Consider the following 14,036-nt stretch of genomic DNA (forward strand, 5'->3'; position numbering starts at 1 on the left):
ATCAAGATAAAAGGGGATTTTTTTTTACATTAATCAGAAGTGGCAACACATTATTTTTCCTATAAGGATGAAGACTGACAAAAGCATGAAAATATAAGTGCACAAAACACATTTCAGCCCACACAAAGATATAAATCACAAAGAGATTGGACGATAACTAAAAAGAAGATTTTACCCTCCATTCACCCCCACAAACTTCAGGTTTTTCTTGGCTCCCTTGTTCCCCTGCTTGCCTGCTGCACCATTTTTCTTCATGATGGATTTGAGACCTAGTGAAGAGGAGGACAGAGCGAGAGGCAGAGGGGAAGATGAAAAATAAAAATGAGGAAAGTAAAAATTAATAGGGTTTCTGTGGAATTTGGGTGTGTGCATGTGTATTTTGTGTGTGTGTTCAAGTTCAAGTGATTTGAAACATCCTCACAACTAAACAGTGTGATATGAGTCAGATGACTTCACAGTGTCTCAGTGTTTTAAGATCTGTCACCTTTACAGGCTTATGGTTAGAATAAATACAGCCCCACAACATCAGTGATGCAGGTTTTTGAGCTAAGTACTGATAATGAGCCCAAAGGTCCATTTCTTCTTTAGTATGGAGGAGGCGGTATCCTTTTTTTCACATTTTAAATCATCTGACTACAGAACAGTTTTCCACTTTTCCTCATTACATTTTAAATGACCTTTGGCCCAGAGAAGATGGTGATGTTTCTGATTCACGTTCACAGCTTTCTTAAGTTTTAACCTACATTTGCGTATGGCTTCATGATCTGTGTTCACAAAGATTTCTAGAAGTGTCCCTGAGCCCACGCACTGATTTCCATGACAGAATCATGCCTGTTTTTAAAGGTCTGCCACCTCAATCACAAGCATCAAGCAAACAATATTTTGAGCTTGAGATTTCTCAAGCTCAAAATATTGAGAGAGATTTCTCCAAATTTGCAGAATCTTTTGATAATATTATGCACCATAGATGATGTCTTTGCAATTTAGCATTGAGGAACATTATTCTGCAATCATTCTCCAATTTAGAGATGCAATTCTTTTGCAAACTGGTAAAATGTTGCCTCTCTGCGATGCTCTTTTTACACCCAATCATGTTGCACACAAGCTTATTATAAACTTTAGTCCCAAAATGCTCCTCTAGCTCTTTTTTTAGTACCACTTACTTTTCCAGCCATTTGTTGCACCTACCTGAACATTTTTGACACGTTACTGCTATCAAATTCAAAATGAGCTAATAATGTTTCATTTGATATGATTTCTACATCCCATTATGAATAAAACATGGGTTGATGAGATTTGTAAATCATTGTTTATATTTACATTTGCACATAGTACACTTACATTTACATTGTTATAGACTTTTATCTCATTAGGTAACAGACAACAACAATTTACAAACGGCGACTGTATTTCTTTGGGCTAGTGTTATAAGTATGTCTGTCTGCTTGTTTCTGTGTGCTCTTGTGTCTGTATGTGAATGTCAGTGATTTTGAGGCTGGAAGATATTTGGGAAAAAACCAACGAGTAAGTACAGCCAATCAAATGATGTGGAAAGCTTGTGTTAACACAGAACAGAAAAGCTAGAGCCCCATTTGCTATACTCTATACAAAGACAACAATTAAGACTGCTGAACTGAAATCTAAAGCACATACTTCAGTTTTTAATTAGATTTAACTTTCCAAGTACACACTAAGGCCTCGAAGTATTCTCCATGGAAATATATACAGGTCAAGACTGTACACCTTATTGACAACATCCAACCTTGACTCTGCCAGGCCCATTTATGTATGTAACTGCCCAGGAATTGATTCTGTGTGGGCTCTTATGCTGACTCCCTTTGGCTGTGAGCCCAGTATAGCTGTCTCAGTTGTGCGTGACAGCAGACATGGTGCAGAGTATCTGTAATGTTTTATGCAAGGACACAAGACCATAGCTTTGAGCCAAAAAATACCAGTTTAAAAAAATTCCCAGGGACCACCATCTAAGAAGAATGATGCTTTTAGATCTAGTACCTCCCAGGAGTCAACATGGAGTGGAGGGTTAGAAACATACTTGAAAATATCATTTTCCTAATTCCTAATAAATAAATTAGTTGTGTGATTTAACCCTCCTTCGCTTTGTCAGAGATATTTCTCCAAAGTTTCACTCAAGGCACAGATTGACTAGAATGAGTGAATTTCTCAATGCAGCAGTAGGCATTTCTTTTTAGCACACACAGAAGATGATGAGACGTTTAAAAGGCCACATTGGGAAACTTCACATCAGCCATAGGCACCTCAGAAATGGGTCTGAAATACGCACATCTCAAACCTGACTTAAAAACACTCCTGCACCACACTGTGCTCCCGGCACTGAACTGTAGATGAACTTTGAAAATAAAATATGTGTGTGATAGTTGAGCGAGTGAGTACCATGACCAGAAACAGGAGAGACATATCAGGGGAGGGAAGAGAGAGGCGTCATCTGTTTGATATATGTGTGAGGACCGGTGCTTAAGGATCCATTCGACTGTGTACTGTAAACAGATGCTTAACCACACGTGTGAACTTTGCCGTGTGATTCTGTCTTTGCATATATTGTGGGGAACAAGAAATGTGTACGTGTGCTCTTGAAGGTCACTGAACCATGTCATTTTGACAGTTTTTAGTAATGTGTGTTTTTTTCCACTCTTGTATATAACAGAAAAAATTGCCTATTCCCAGCTCCCCATCCCTCACCCCTCCTCCACTCTGCACTTCAGAGTATAACTGACATTTACTGTAGCAACAGTGCTCCGTGTATTTTGTGCTCTGCGTAATATGTCTTATATTAACAATCCCTGCGCTCTCCAGAAAGAAAAGGCACATCAATTTCAAGATATTACCCTTAAAATAAGTTAAGCATTGTCATTTATTTCTATCGCGATCCTATTACGGCATCTAATCTAAAACTTTTGTAGTACTTTTGTAGTACAGTACTATTCATAGAAGCAGGAGAAGTGATAATTTGACAGCATATCAACTTGAGTATAATGTTCCCAGTAATTGAATGGGAGCAGTGTGGTTTCAAGTTGCAATGAAAAAAATCTGTGCTGTGAACGCACCATTTGTAAGAGTTTGCTGGTATGCAGGGCTACGATGCGTCTATAAAAGTGAAACCATGGATGTTTGTCTAACCATACTGAAAATGTTTGGCTGTTTCTGCAGGAGTTCTTTTTAGGGAGAGAAGTCAATGTTTCGGGCGAATGAGCTGTACACATTTATAATACTTCATGACGATTATAGATCATAAGGGACATGTTGTAATGAAGCGGCATGGCTAATGCATCATTATGCTCCTTGAAGGGATCTATTCAGTGACTATAAGAGAGAAGTGGCTTTAGCTAATACAAATAGGTGAACCACGGGCCTACCTTGTTCTTGCTGTTTGCTGGCAGCAGCCGCTTTCTGGCTTGGGGAGTAGAAGGCAGAGAGGACACTGAGAGAGCTGACCAGTTGGCTCTGAATGGAGCTCATTTTGGAAGTACCAGGTTTTCCCGCTGGTTTCCCTGTCGCTGCTGCTGCTGGGGCTGCTTTCCCCGCTGGGGCTGCTTTCCCCGCTGGCTTGGCTGACGTTGCCTTTCCAGCCTCTGCTCTTTTCCCTGTCGTCTTTTTCTGTGTGCTCGCGCTCTCCTGCTGGCTGGCTGTTTGCTGAGTGCCAGAGCTGCTTCCGAGATGTGCCCACTGCTCTCCTAGCAGCCCCGTTATCCGAGTTACAACTTGACCCAAAGCTGCAGGCGATGTAGGTGATTCGCTGGAGCCTCTTCGAGGAGGCTGGGGCTCCCCGGTGTCGCGACGTGAACCCTGGGCTTCGCTTGAGCCACGGCGCTGAGCTGCTTCACTGGAGCCTCTGCGCAGTGACTGTGTCTCACTGGCATCTTTCGGAGGGGCCTGAGCCTCACTGGAGCTTCTACGTGAACCCTGAGGTTGAGTTTGAGCATCGCTTGACGCTTGGCGAGGTGGTTGGGTCTGGGCTTCTCCCGATCCACGTCTAGGAGTGTGTGATGGACCAGACACCCTCTGCGGTGCTTTCAGCTCTTTTGAGTCCCGCCGAGGTGCAGAAGTTTGAGATTGGGGTTGTATTGATTTAGGCCTGACTTGGACTTCACTAGAGCCCGGAGACACGGCCTGAGTCTCAGACTGAAGCCGAGATTCAGACTGCTTCTCTCCAGACCCTCCAGGAGGTTTCTTTGCTATAGTGTGGTCCTCAACCTGAGGCACAGACGGTGTTTGATGTTTTACCTGTGTTTCAGAGAGCTGTTCTGGGGACCGAGCTTCAAGCTGAGCTGCACTCTGTTCCTGCACCTGGGGCTGAGTTTTCGTCTGCGGCTGGGTCTGAGTTTCACTGGATCCTCTACGAGGACGCACAGGCACCACCTGAAGTTGAGGAGGTGACGGCTGAGTTTGCTCCACTGAGGGTTTCCTGCCTCTTTGTGGTCTTACAGGAGCTGCTGTCTTCACAGCTGAACTCGCCTCAGTTACTGCAACAGTGTCAGCGGCTACAGTTTCTTTGACTGCTGCAGACATAACCTCCCCGGCTCCTGTTTCTTTCTTCTCTGTAGCCTCAGGGGCAGCTGGTCTTGTTTCAACCACTTCTGTAATTTCTTTTGTTTCTGAGTCACCTTGTTCAGAACTCACTTTAATCTCATTTTCTCCTGCTTTAGCAGCCGAACTGGCGCACTCTTCATTCTTCCTAACAACATCTAAAGTTTTCATGCTTTCTACAGCTGCCGCTGAGCTTTCTGATAAAACCTCAGCAACTAAACGTTCACTCTCTCTTTGAATTCTTTCGTATGTTTCCCTGTCTTCTGTTCTTTCGCTCACCACGACTTCGTCTCTTTGGCTGCCTGTGCTCTCACTCACTTGACTCTCTGCTTCTACACGTCTGGCTGGGTTGTTGTCATGACGTCTCTCCATCTCTGTCTCAGTCTGCTGGTCTGCTCTCTGGGCTACCTCTGTCTCTGTCACTCTGTCCACAGTGCCCACCCTTTCTGTCTCTGTCCCTCTGTCAACACTGCTGGCCCTCGGTCTGTGAGGATGGTCCGTCACCATCTCGCCTTCTGTTTCTGTGACTTGGTTTACCCTTTCGGCCACGGGGGTCTCGGTCATCTGATCCAGAGTGATAATGCTCTCGGTTAGTGTGCCTCGTTCCATGCTGTTGGCTCTGGGCCTCGGTGGACTTGTCGCTGTTATCGCCGCCTCCATCTCTGTCTCCTGGTCATGCGTGTCAGCTTTTCCCGTCACCGGTCCTTGATCTGTACTTTTAGTCTCTTGTTTTGGTATGCACACTTCAATGCAGATTTTATCAGTGTCGGTCCCCTGATCTACAGTACCAGCCGATTCTGTCTCTGTTTCTTGGTGGCTAAAATCTATCCTTTCTGTCACTGTCCCTGTGTCAATGCTCTCTCTTCTTGGACGTTCATGTGCGGTGCAAACCTCCACTCTCGTTCCCTCACTCAGTTGTAGTATTCTCTCCTCTTTTAGCTTGTTCTCCTCTATTTGCTGTTTCAAAAGAGCATTAGTGCTCTCTAGCTCCTGGCTAGCCTGAATAAGTTTAGCCTCTAGTACTGTTAGCTTCTCCTGCAACTTCTGCATATCATCTGGATCCTTTGGTTTTCCTTCTTTTGCTGCAGTCTCTGTTTCTTTTAAAGCCACTGTGATAGATAGTAATTCCTCCCCTGAAATGTCTCGTGGCAGTTTTTGCACTGTCTGTCCCAGTGGACTCTCTGTTTCTTTTTGTTTGTCAGGTATGTCCAGCTGCAGTGATTGTCTCTCCACTTCTTGTGCTGACGACATGCTACTTTCTCCTTGTGCCGAGCTCTCCACTTCAGATAGTAACACGTTAATTTTCTCTGTCTCACCTTGTTTCTCCTTCCCTGCAGCTTGGTTTGATGGCCCGAGACTTGTGTCTTCTAAACGCCCAGTGGGTTGAGTCTTTAGGACTAACTTCATCTCCTGTGAAGGTCGCTGTCCTTGTGATTGATTATTTGTCCTAGGATCGTAGCCTGTTGGTGCTGTAGCAGATAATTTGGAAGCCTGGGCCTTGGCTTGTGCTTGTAGCTGAAGAAGCAGCTGCTCCCGCTCCTCCCTCAAAGAGCAGATCTGAGCTTTCAGTTCTGGGATGGTTTTGACCTGTTCCTCCAGCTCTCTGACCCGCTTCAGTGCAACAGTAATCTGCTGGTGAAGACCTGCTCGATCTTGGGGAACACAGCGTCTTTCTGTTACGTCTGGTGAAGCCCGGAACATGTTCTCCGTTGAGCCGTTTTCTGGTGTTCCCACGGTACGGTCAGGACTGCTTGAATCTGAACTCTTACGCTGCTGTAGCGTGATGGGCATGCTCGATGCTCTAAGCAGATTTGGACGACTCTGAATCTGAATCCCCCCAGTTTTGTCTTCAGCACCGCGAGCCCCCGCGCCTGCTTCATCTTTGGGTTTAATTGAAACATAGCCAGTTCCTTGACTCGTGGTCCCCCTGCTGCTCTGGCTGGAAATCACGCCTTCATTTGCTCGAAAGTCAAAGATCTGTTGAACCTCTGTCACTCGTGATTTAGGCTTGGGACCCAGGGTAGACGTCCCAGACCAAGTACTGTCCTTTTCCTTTGGGGGAGGCCTTACTCCATGCCCAGGAAGACTAAAATTTCTAGGCAGAGTGCTGAATTTAGGTGGGCCCTTTACCCTGCGCTGAATGTGGACCCTTTTGATTGTGTTGCCTTTTTCAATATCATCAACATACTTGAGGAAATCAAGATCCAGGTGGAAGCCATAGGGAGTCTCCACTGAGTAGGGCAGCTGCTTCCTTTGAACACCACCCTCACTGGCCTTGGACTGAAAGCCATTGGCTGTAAGAATTAACATCAAATGATTCATTAATGAAATAAGTCATTAGTTGGTGCTTATTTTCATACTTCAGTGACTAGTCATAGTAATACTGTAGTATCCGATATAAAAGAATTAAACATGTGCAATTAGTTTACAATAAGAACATGAACCAAATCACACATCATCAGCATTATTAATTCTTTTCACCCCCTCGTGCAAGCAGGCTGTACTGTGCCGAACACACAGTGCTTCATTATGTAAAACCCGATCACTTACTGAGAAGTAATTATCATGCAGTGATTGCGCCAAAACAAACTAATCAGCATGTAAAATGCTGCTCATGCTGTGTCAACTTATGAATGCGGTGTGAGACGGGGTGGTTATCACCTAAAGGAAATAAGCCCATAGCTGTTTTTGGCCACATGAAAGGAACAGCGAGATAAAAATGTCACCTTTTATGTCATGAACTAGATTATATATTGGAATAAAAGCAAAAAATAGAGTCTGACTTATTAAGCTTCTCACAGTTGTTAAAAAAGGTTGCTGCACATGTTAGAAGCAAAGAGGATTGCTTGTTTAACTACAAGCTTGGCGACACTCACCACTTTTCTTGTCCATCATGGGAGGCCGAGTTCTCAGTCATCTACTTGTGTTTGCTAGAGTAGGAGCTAACAGCCTGGGAGGAAAAAAAGCAGAAATGAGAGAGAAACATGAGAAACTGAAATATCGCCCACTATTATTATGCAAATAGAACCAAATTCTGCAAGAGTAAATTTATGGCATTTACATCATGCCTTTGGACTTTTTTCAATATCAAGAAAATGGCAGTTCTGTTAAATTAAATAAAACAAACCAAGACAAAAGCATGTGATCTCTGCAGATAAAGGACCAGAAAATGTTTCACAGTGAAGTTATTGCTTTCCAAGATTCTCGTAATATGATTTCACTGATTTAGTGAAGCCACCAAAATAAGACAAAACAATTTCTCAGAGATATGATATTCGGTTGGTTTTATATGAATGTAACTTTAACTTGGCTTCCGGGAAAAACAGGCAGACTTAATACACACAACTGTTATATTTCAACTCTCCACAGTGTATCTGTTATCTTGTCTTCCTCCCCTCACTCTAAGGTTGGATGGCTGCGCCTCCCTGAGCCTGGTTATGCTGAAGATTTCTTATTGTCAAAAGGGTTTTTTTTGCTTTCCACAGTCGCCAGGTGCTTGCTCATGGGGATCCCCTAATTTTTTGGGTTTCTCTCTGCAGGATCTTCACCTTAAAATAGAAAACACCTTGAAGCAACTGATTTGGTGCTATCTAAATAAAACTGAGTTGAACTACTGTGCCTCATTAGTTTATTTTATTAGGAAAATGATAAATGGATGCACATTGTATGTTTAAAAATAAATATGCAGTCACATATTGTACAGTCTTGGGTACCCCACTGAAGACGAAAAACATTTAGGTCTGCCAAGAAAAAGAAAAAATTAGTAGCACATTGCAGTTAATTGCAGTGCCGCTGTACCCATTAGCTTAAATTTGCCTTTCGTCAACCTTTAGGATCCACTTAGGTCAGCACAACCGAGGACAAGCTCACAAATGTTTGCATAATTTGTTCCACATGGAGAAGCCAATAAACCACAGCAGCTATGACATTTTTTTTTACAATTAGTTTATTGCACAGTAGACCTATGTGAGAGGGAAAACAATTCAGAATGTGGAGTCAAAACTTTTAAGGACTAAAAGCTTCTAATAAAATATCCAATACTCACAGTAAAAATAACGACAATTTGCCCAACTTTGAGTGAGTTGCACAGTTCAAATCCATATTAAATGAACACTTAAACGCTTGCAGCCAAATATCAGCTCTAAGGCTATTTAGAAAATAGGCACACATTATTCACGCAATTTCCATGCAAATTTATGGCACCGTAGAGGATACCTGCTATGTATGAGACATATAGCACATAAGTGCCCGAGGCTGTGCTTTAATAAGCACTGGAGTTCAAACGTCGACACCTGAGGTAGCTAAGAGGCTTAAATTAGCATTTTCATTATTTTTAGGAGTTCCACAACCATATATGTAGTATATGAATACTACAGATGAGTGTTTTACACTCCTCACTGATGCTCTGTATTCTATAATACCTCTAGCACTCAGTTTCAAGTCACTGCAGACAGCTGATTCGATGGATACAACGGTGCAACAGTGAAAGCCATTTTTCTTGTTTTGATGCTGTATTTAGATTCAAAGAAGATAAAAGTCTAGTGGGAATATGGAAACGCTGTCTTCTAAGAGGTAGTTTCCCTATTTGTGACGACTTCTTTGATGTGTGGATGAGAACATTGGAAAAAAAAAAAGTCACCCAGATGAAGAATCTCACTACTGATTAACCACTTGTCATTTTTGATCACATTTTCAAGCAACCATGCACCAAATTAAATCAAATGTTTGCACCACAAAGTGCTGAGATTATTTAGAAGTAAGTTCGTGGTCTAGTTTGTGGGAAAAATGTGTCAGGCAGTGCTGAGCGAGGACATACTGCAAGGCAAGCATTGCATGAGATGGCAATATAATCAATCAAAATGACAGCCAGTCCACCCAGGGACCTAAACAGGAGCTGTGACAAGCTCTGTTTGGCCTCCTGTCCCCTCCTGTGCAGACTGAGCCTTAATAATGAAAAGAAGAGGTGACCTAGAGCAAAGTTGTTGTCTCAGTTACAGATGAACAGATAAACACAGACACACAAAGAGAAACACCGATCATCTGACTGACAGTCGCTGCACACGATCTGACAGGGCGATGGCTACCATGGCAACCACTGCAAATCCACTATTTCTGCGTGTCCCAGGAGTGAGACAAGAGAACGGGCATTCCTGACTCCTCGTGACGCTCAATGCGGCTACAATCACCTCGCTGTCCATAAGGCTTAATTAGCTGATTCGGGAGCAAAAGAATGATGCTGGTAATTGCAGAGCGAAGTACAGGCACACCCCAGTGGCAATTACACACAGTGGGCAGGCAACAAAACCCGCCTTAATTAGATCATTACCGAAGACAGACGTAGAATGGGAGAAAATGGAGCAGGGACAAGAGAGAGAAGAAAAACTAAAGCTTCAAAATGACAGCTAGGTTTGACAAGATGGGATGAGCAGGGTAAATGTGGGGGGAGGAAAAGAACTGCTATGGTTTTCCCAAATGAGACATTCTTCCTGACCTTCCCTAATGTGGAAGTTACAGGACTTTTGTTTAAAGTTTCCTCTTTTAATTAAAGTAATTTCTAATGTGTGTGTGTGTTTAATGAAAGTCTCAGAGCAACAGAAGGATCGTGTTACATTAAGCAGTGTACTGTGGATGATTAGCATAAATGATAAGACATAACAATCAGTCTATAGTGTTAAATGCATATGTTTCTAAATTGCATGCACTGTTATTTCAGCATAACTAGAAGATTACCCAGGTTAGACTAGTAATTAAATACTGAAAGCCCACGGTGACACTGATGATGCACAATACACACTGGATTACAGTCATAATGAGTATGAGCTGAAAGCTCCAAAAGGCTATGCTAATCCAAATTGAAAGTATCTGCTAGAGGCCACGCGAAGCTAGAAGGAGGCCACGGGTGTGAGTGTTCAAAACTGTTTGTGTGTATCAGCACCAATTTAGCCACTCTCTTTGTCAGTGTTTATTTATGTGTGTGCGTGTGTGTGTGTGTTTGCTAGCTCTGCCTTCACCATGTCGCTTCACGTGTGTGTCAGGTTGAGTCATTGTGTTTGAATACTCCGTGTCTCTCAGACGCACATAACCCCCTTAAAGGACGTGCCACAGTCTCTTGACACCAATCCTATAAGTGTGACAGCTGGTCGAGAGGCAGCGATGGTGATAATGCGAAGAGTAATGACAGTACAGTAAATAAGCCTGTACTGACAGCTGTGGGCTTTCATATGTCATCAGTATAGAAACCCCAACCACACTAAGATAACTGTTCTTTTTTTTCTTTTGCACAGACCACGAGATCAACACCAACATTTATTTATTCATTGAGTTTTTTTAAAATGTGTTTTTTTACTTTATGCTAGGGCATCAAACGTGTGTACCCTGGCTGTCACCCTTGCCAGATTATACACACAGCACCGACTCAGGGATTCACACATGCACATCAGGCAAACACACATACAATTACTGGTGACTTAACCTACCAAGAAGCATTAATTGAATGTCATGGGTCATTACACCGGAGTGCCTGTGTACTGGAGATTGAATTAGTCGGATACACTGACACACAGCAGGACTGGATAGAAGACAGAAAAGCAGGAAATGAGATTGGAGAGAGCGAGAGGGAGGCAAGAGGTGGGCGGATGGGAGAGGGAGAAAAGTGGGCGGGAAAGTGAAAAAGAGGCAGAGACGGGAGTGGCAGATGTACTCGTATCTCGTGCAAGCAGAGCGGTTTCGCTCACATTTTTCCCGCTCTCCCGGCTGTCCCAGCATCCCTTCTCTCATTTTCTGTCTCAAACTTTATCTCATAAAAAAGAAATTACCCATGAATTCACTACAATCTCTCATATACTCTGAAGCATTGTGCACTGACTGCAGCTGGCGCTTCAAACACAAGTGTTCATCAGCTGTGTGAAAGTGACATTAAAGAAACTGCACGCAGCAGCAGATTAAAGAATAACAGGCAGGCTGAGCAACAGTAACACAGGTCCCAAGGTCTTATCACGGGACCGACATGCATGGAAACAGCTATCTCTGTTTACCCTTGTACTGCCCTGAGAATCCGAGCAGGAGCGTCCAGCTTAATGTGCCAACTCTCAGCCAGAGATAAAAACAAATTTGAGGAGGAGCACATGTGCAGAGAAACACAGGGATACGCATAAAGATGTGAATATGCAAACTACAGCTGGTAAAAGCTTATGACAGCACAAGACTGCCAGAGTGCAGTTTCAACAAGTATAAAGTCAGAGGTAGAAACCCATGGTGGGGACAGCCAGAGCTGAATTTGCAGCCATATTTGGATGCTTAAAAGTGCCATATTATCATTCAAGGTTACTTTCTGCTATTTGCACTTTTTTTTTTTTTTTACTGTAAATGAATCTGTAAATTTTGTATAACCTGTAAATTGTAAATACTGTAAAACCTGTCATTTAATGGTCAGGCATTGCATTGCACAGCTACAAGCATTTCACCTCATGTCATACTGTGTATGGTTGTGTGTGTGACAAATAAAATTTGAATTTGAAACTGATTTATTCATTTAAAGTGGAGTGGATTTTGAAAAACTCTCAAATATACTTGGGTTGGTTTTCCTAAGAACATGAACAAACTGAAGCAGATGCAATTTAAAATGATTCGACATTGGAACATTTCTTTAAACTTCACTAAAATACTGAAGCATTCCTTGTGTTTGTCTGTTCTTCACCAGTATTGTTATATTATTGTGTTTCACTAATATCAGAAGTGGACTGAACCAACATGGACTGAACCACCACTCACAACCACTAGCACTTTATATAGCCTCTGTAGAAATTATCCACATATCTCACTTATCCTAACTGCACTACTGTATAGTTCTGTGTAAATAATCATTCTGTACATATGATAATTTTTAATCCTACGACTGTTTATAACTTGCATAGTTCACATTTCTGTATAACTGTATATCTCGGATTTCTGTATAGTTTTTTATTTCATATTTATATCCTGTTCATAGCTTGTACTCACTACAGCCTGTACATACTTATAGTTATAGCATATTCATAACATACTTCATACCGTGTACATTATAACATACCATAATAGACCCATTTCTGTAATATACTTACATATCTATATTATTGCTAATATATATTGTAATATATCTATATCATGGCTAAAGCACTTCTGGATGGATGCAAACTGCATTTCGTTGCCCTGTACCTGTGCATGTGCAATGACAATAAAGTTGAATTCTATTCTATTCTATTCTAAGTGGGCTCTGATGATGATTTATAGTGCGTTATACACTAAAGCACAATTTGTGCTTCGATGTATAAAAATTTCTTTAAATGGTAAATGGACTGGTTCTTATATAGCGCTTTTCTACTCTTTCTGAGCACTCAAAACGCTGTACACAACTTTTACATTCACCCTTTCACACCCATTCGCACAAGCACATTTTTCTAAGTGCTTTCTAAGGTAACATTCACACACACATTCATACTCCGATGGATGCATCGGAGAGCAATTTGGGGTTAGTATCTTGCCCAAGGATATTTGGCATGCAGACTGGGGAAGCCAGGGATCGAACCACCAACCTTCCGATCAGTAGATGACCTGCTCTACCACCTGAGCTACAGCCATAAAAAAATGTTATAAAAGCCACAATTCATGGCATGGATACATATCAGCATGCGTGCTGTTATTCTTCCTCTGTCACTCAGGGAGTCATACTGCAGTATTACTCATCAAATGTCAAATGTGCGTGAGCTGTGTTACTAAGTGTGGAAAGATTGGTGCTCCTGTATATGACCAGTTAGCCTTTCTAATTAGAATATGAGTTTCTTTGGAAAATAAAAGAGGCTTTTGTGTCCGTAGCACCGTAGTCCTGCTTCATGTAACATAGTGATATCAAGAAATCTACACATGTCACTTTAATTACTCTGGTATAATCACAGCTCATTTCCCTTTAGCTTGATAACAGACATCGTTGTCTCACTGAGACTCCTCTCTGCTGGATGTTTTAGCCTCTGCAGTCAGCCAGCGTTCACCTCGCTGCTATGAGAGCTGTCATCAGGTTTGTGACTTTTTCAGTTGGTCCCAAAAGGTTGATTCTGTTCATCTGGACGTAGCGTTTTCAATGGGAGAAACACTTCGTCACTCATCCAAGTGACTTCTTCTGTCTCAGCTGACTGCAGGTTTCCCCAATCTGATGTGCTCATCTGTGTCACATTACAGATGCATCCCCTTTGATACAAGTGTGAGTGAAGGACGCAGCTGACGGTACAATTAGTTCAAACTCGTGAATTGCAGGTGCAGATGACAGTTTTTGCATAATGACTTTGTTGCTACTGTGCAGCAAAGTGTGAAAACTGGTAAAATTTACCGACAAGTCAACTGGGAATTGGAAAGTTTAGGCTCACGCAGCACAAAGAATGCTGTTAGCATCCAGAATACAAGGAGTGAATTGGGGGGACATTTATCTGATATTGCAGAGCTTA

The 14,036-nt window shown here is 42.4% G+C and overlaps 1 protein-coding gene across 4 annotated transcripts in view; it reads right to left on the reverse strand.

Annotated features, from left to right (window-relative positions):
• The window catches only part of kank4 (KN motif and ankyrin repeat domains 4), a 77,481-nt gene that overhangs the window by 11,484 nt on the left and 51,961 nt on the right, over positions 1 to 14,036 (reverse strand). For 3 of the 4 annotated variants that reach the window (XM_087830947.1, XM_087830948.1, XM_087830949.1), the window contains exons 2-4: positions 7,440 to 7,513; positions 3,393 to 6,857; positions 176 to 269 (exon numbers count right to left, since the gene is read on the reverse strand). In XM_087830947.1, the coding sequence (XP_087687073.1) occupies positions 176 to 269; positions 3,393 to 6,857; positions 7,440 to 7,458 (3,578 nt within the window). In that variant the 5' untranslated portion in view covers positions 7,459 to 7,513. Of the gene's footprint in view, positions 1 to 175; positions 270 to 3,392; positions 6,858 to 7,439; positions 7,514 to 7,963; positions 8,087 to 14,036 lie in introns of those variants that run through there. The other variant, XM_087830950.1, reaches the window with a different exon arrangement.

Source organism: Neolamprologus brichardi, chromosome 17 (genome assembly GCF_056152115.1).
Source record: "Neolamprologus brichardi isolate AB-2024 chromosome 17, ASM5615211v1, whole genome shotgun sequence".
In the NCBI taxonomy this organism is placed as follows: Eukaryota; Metazoa; Chordata; class Actinopteri; order Cichliformes; family Cichlidae; genus Neolamprologus; species Neolamprologus brichardi.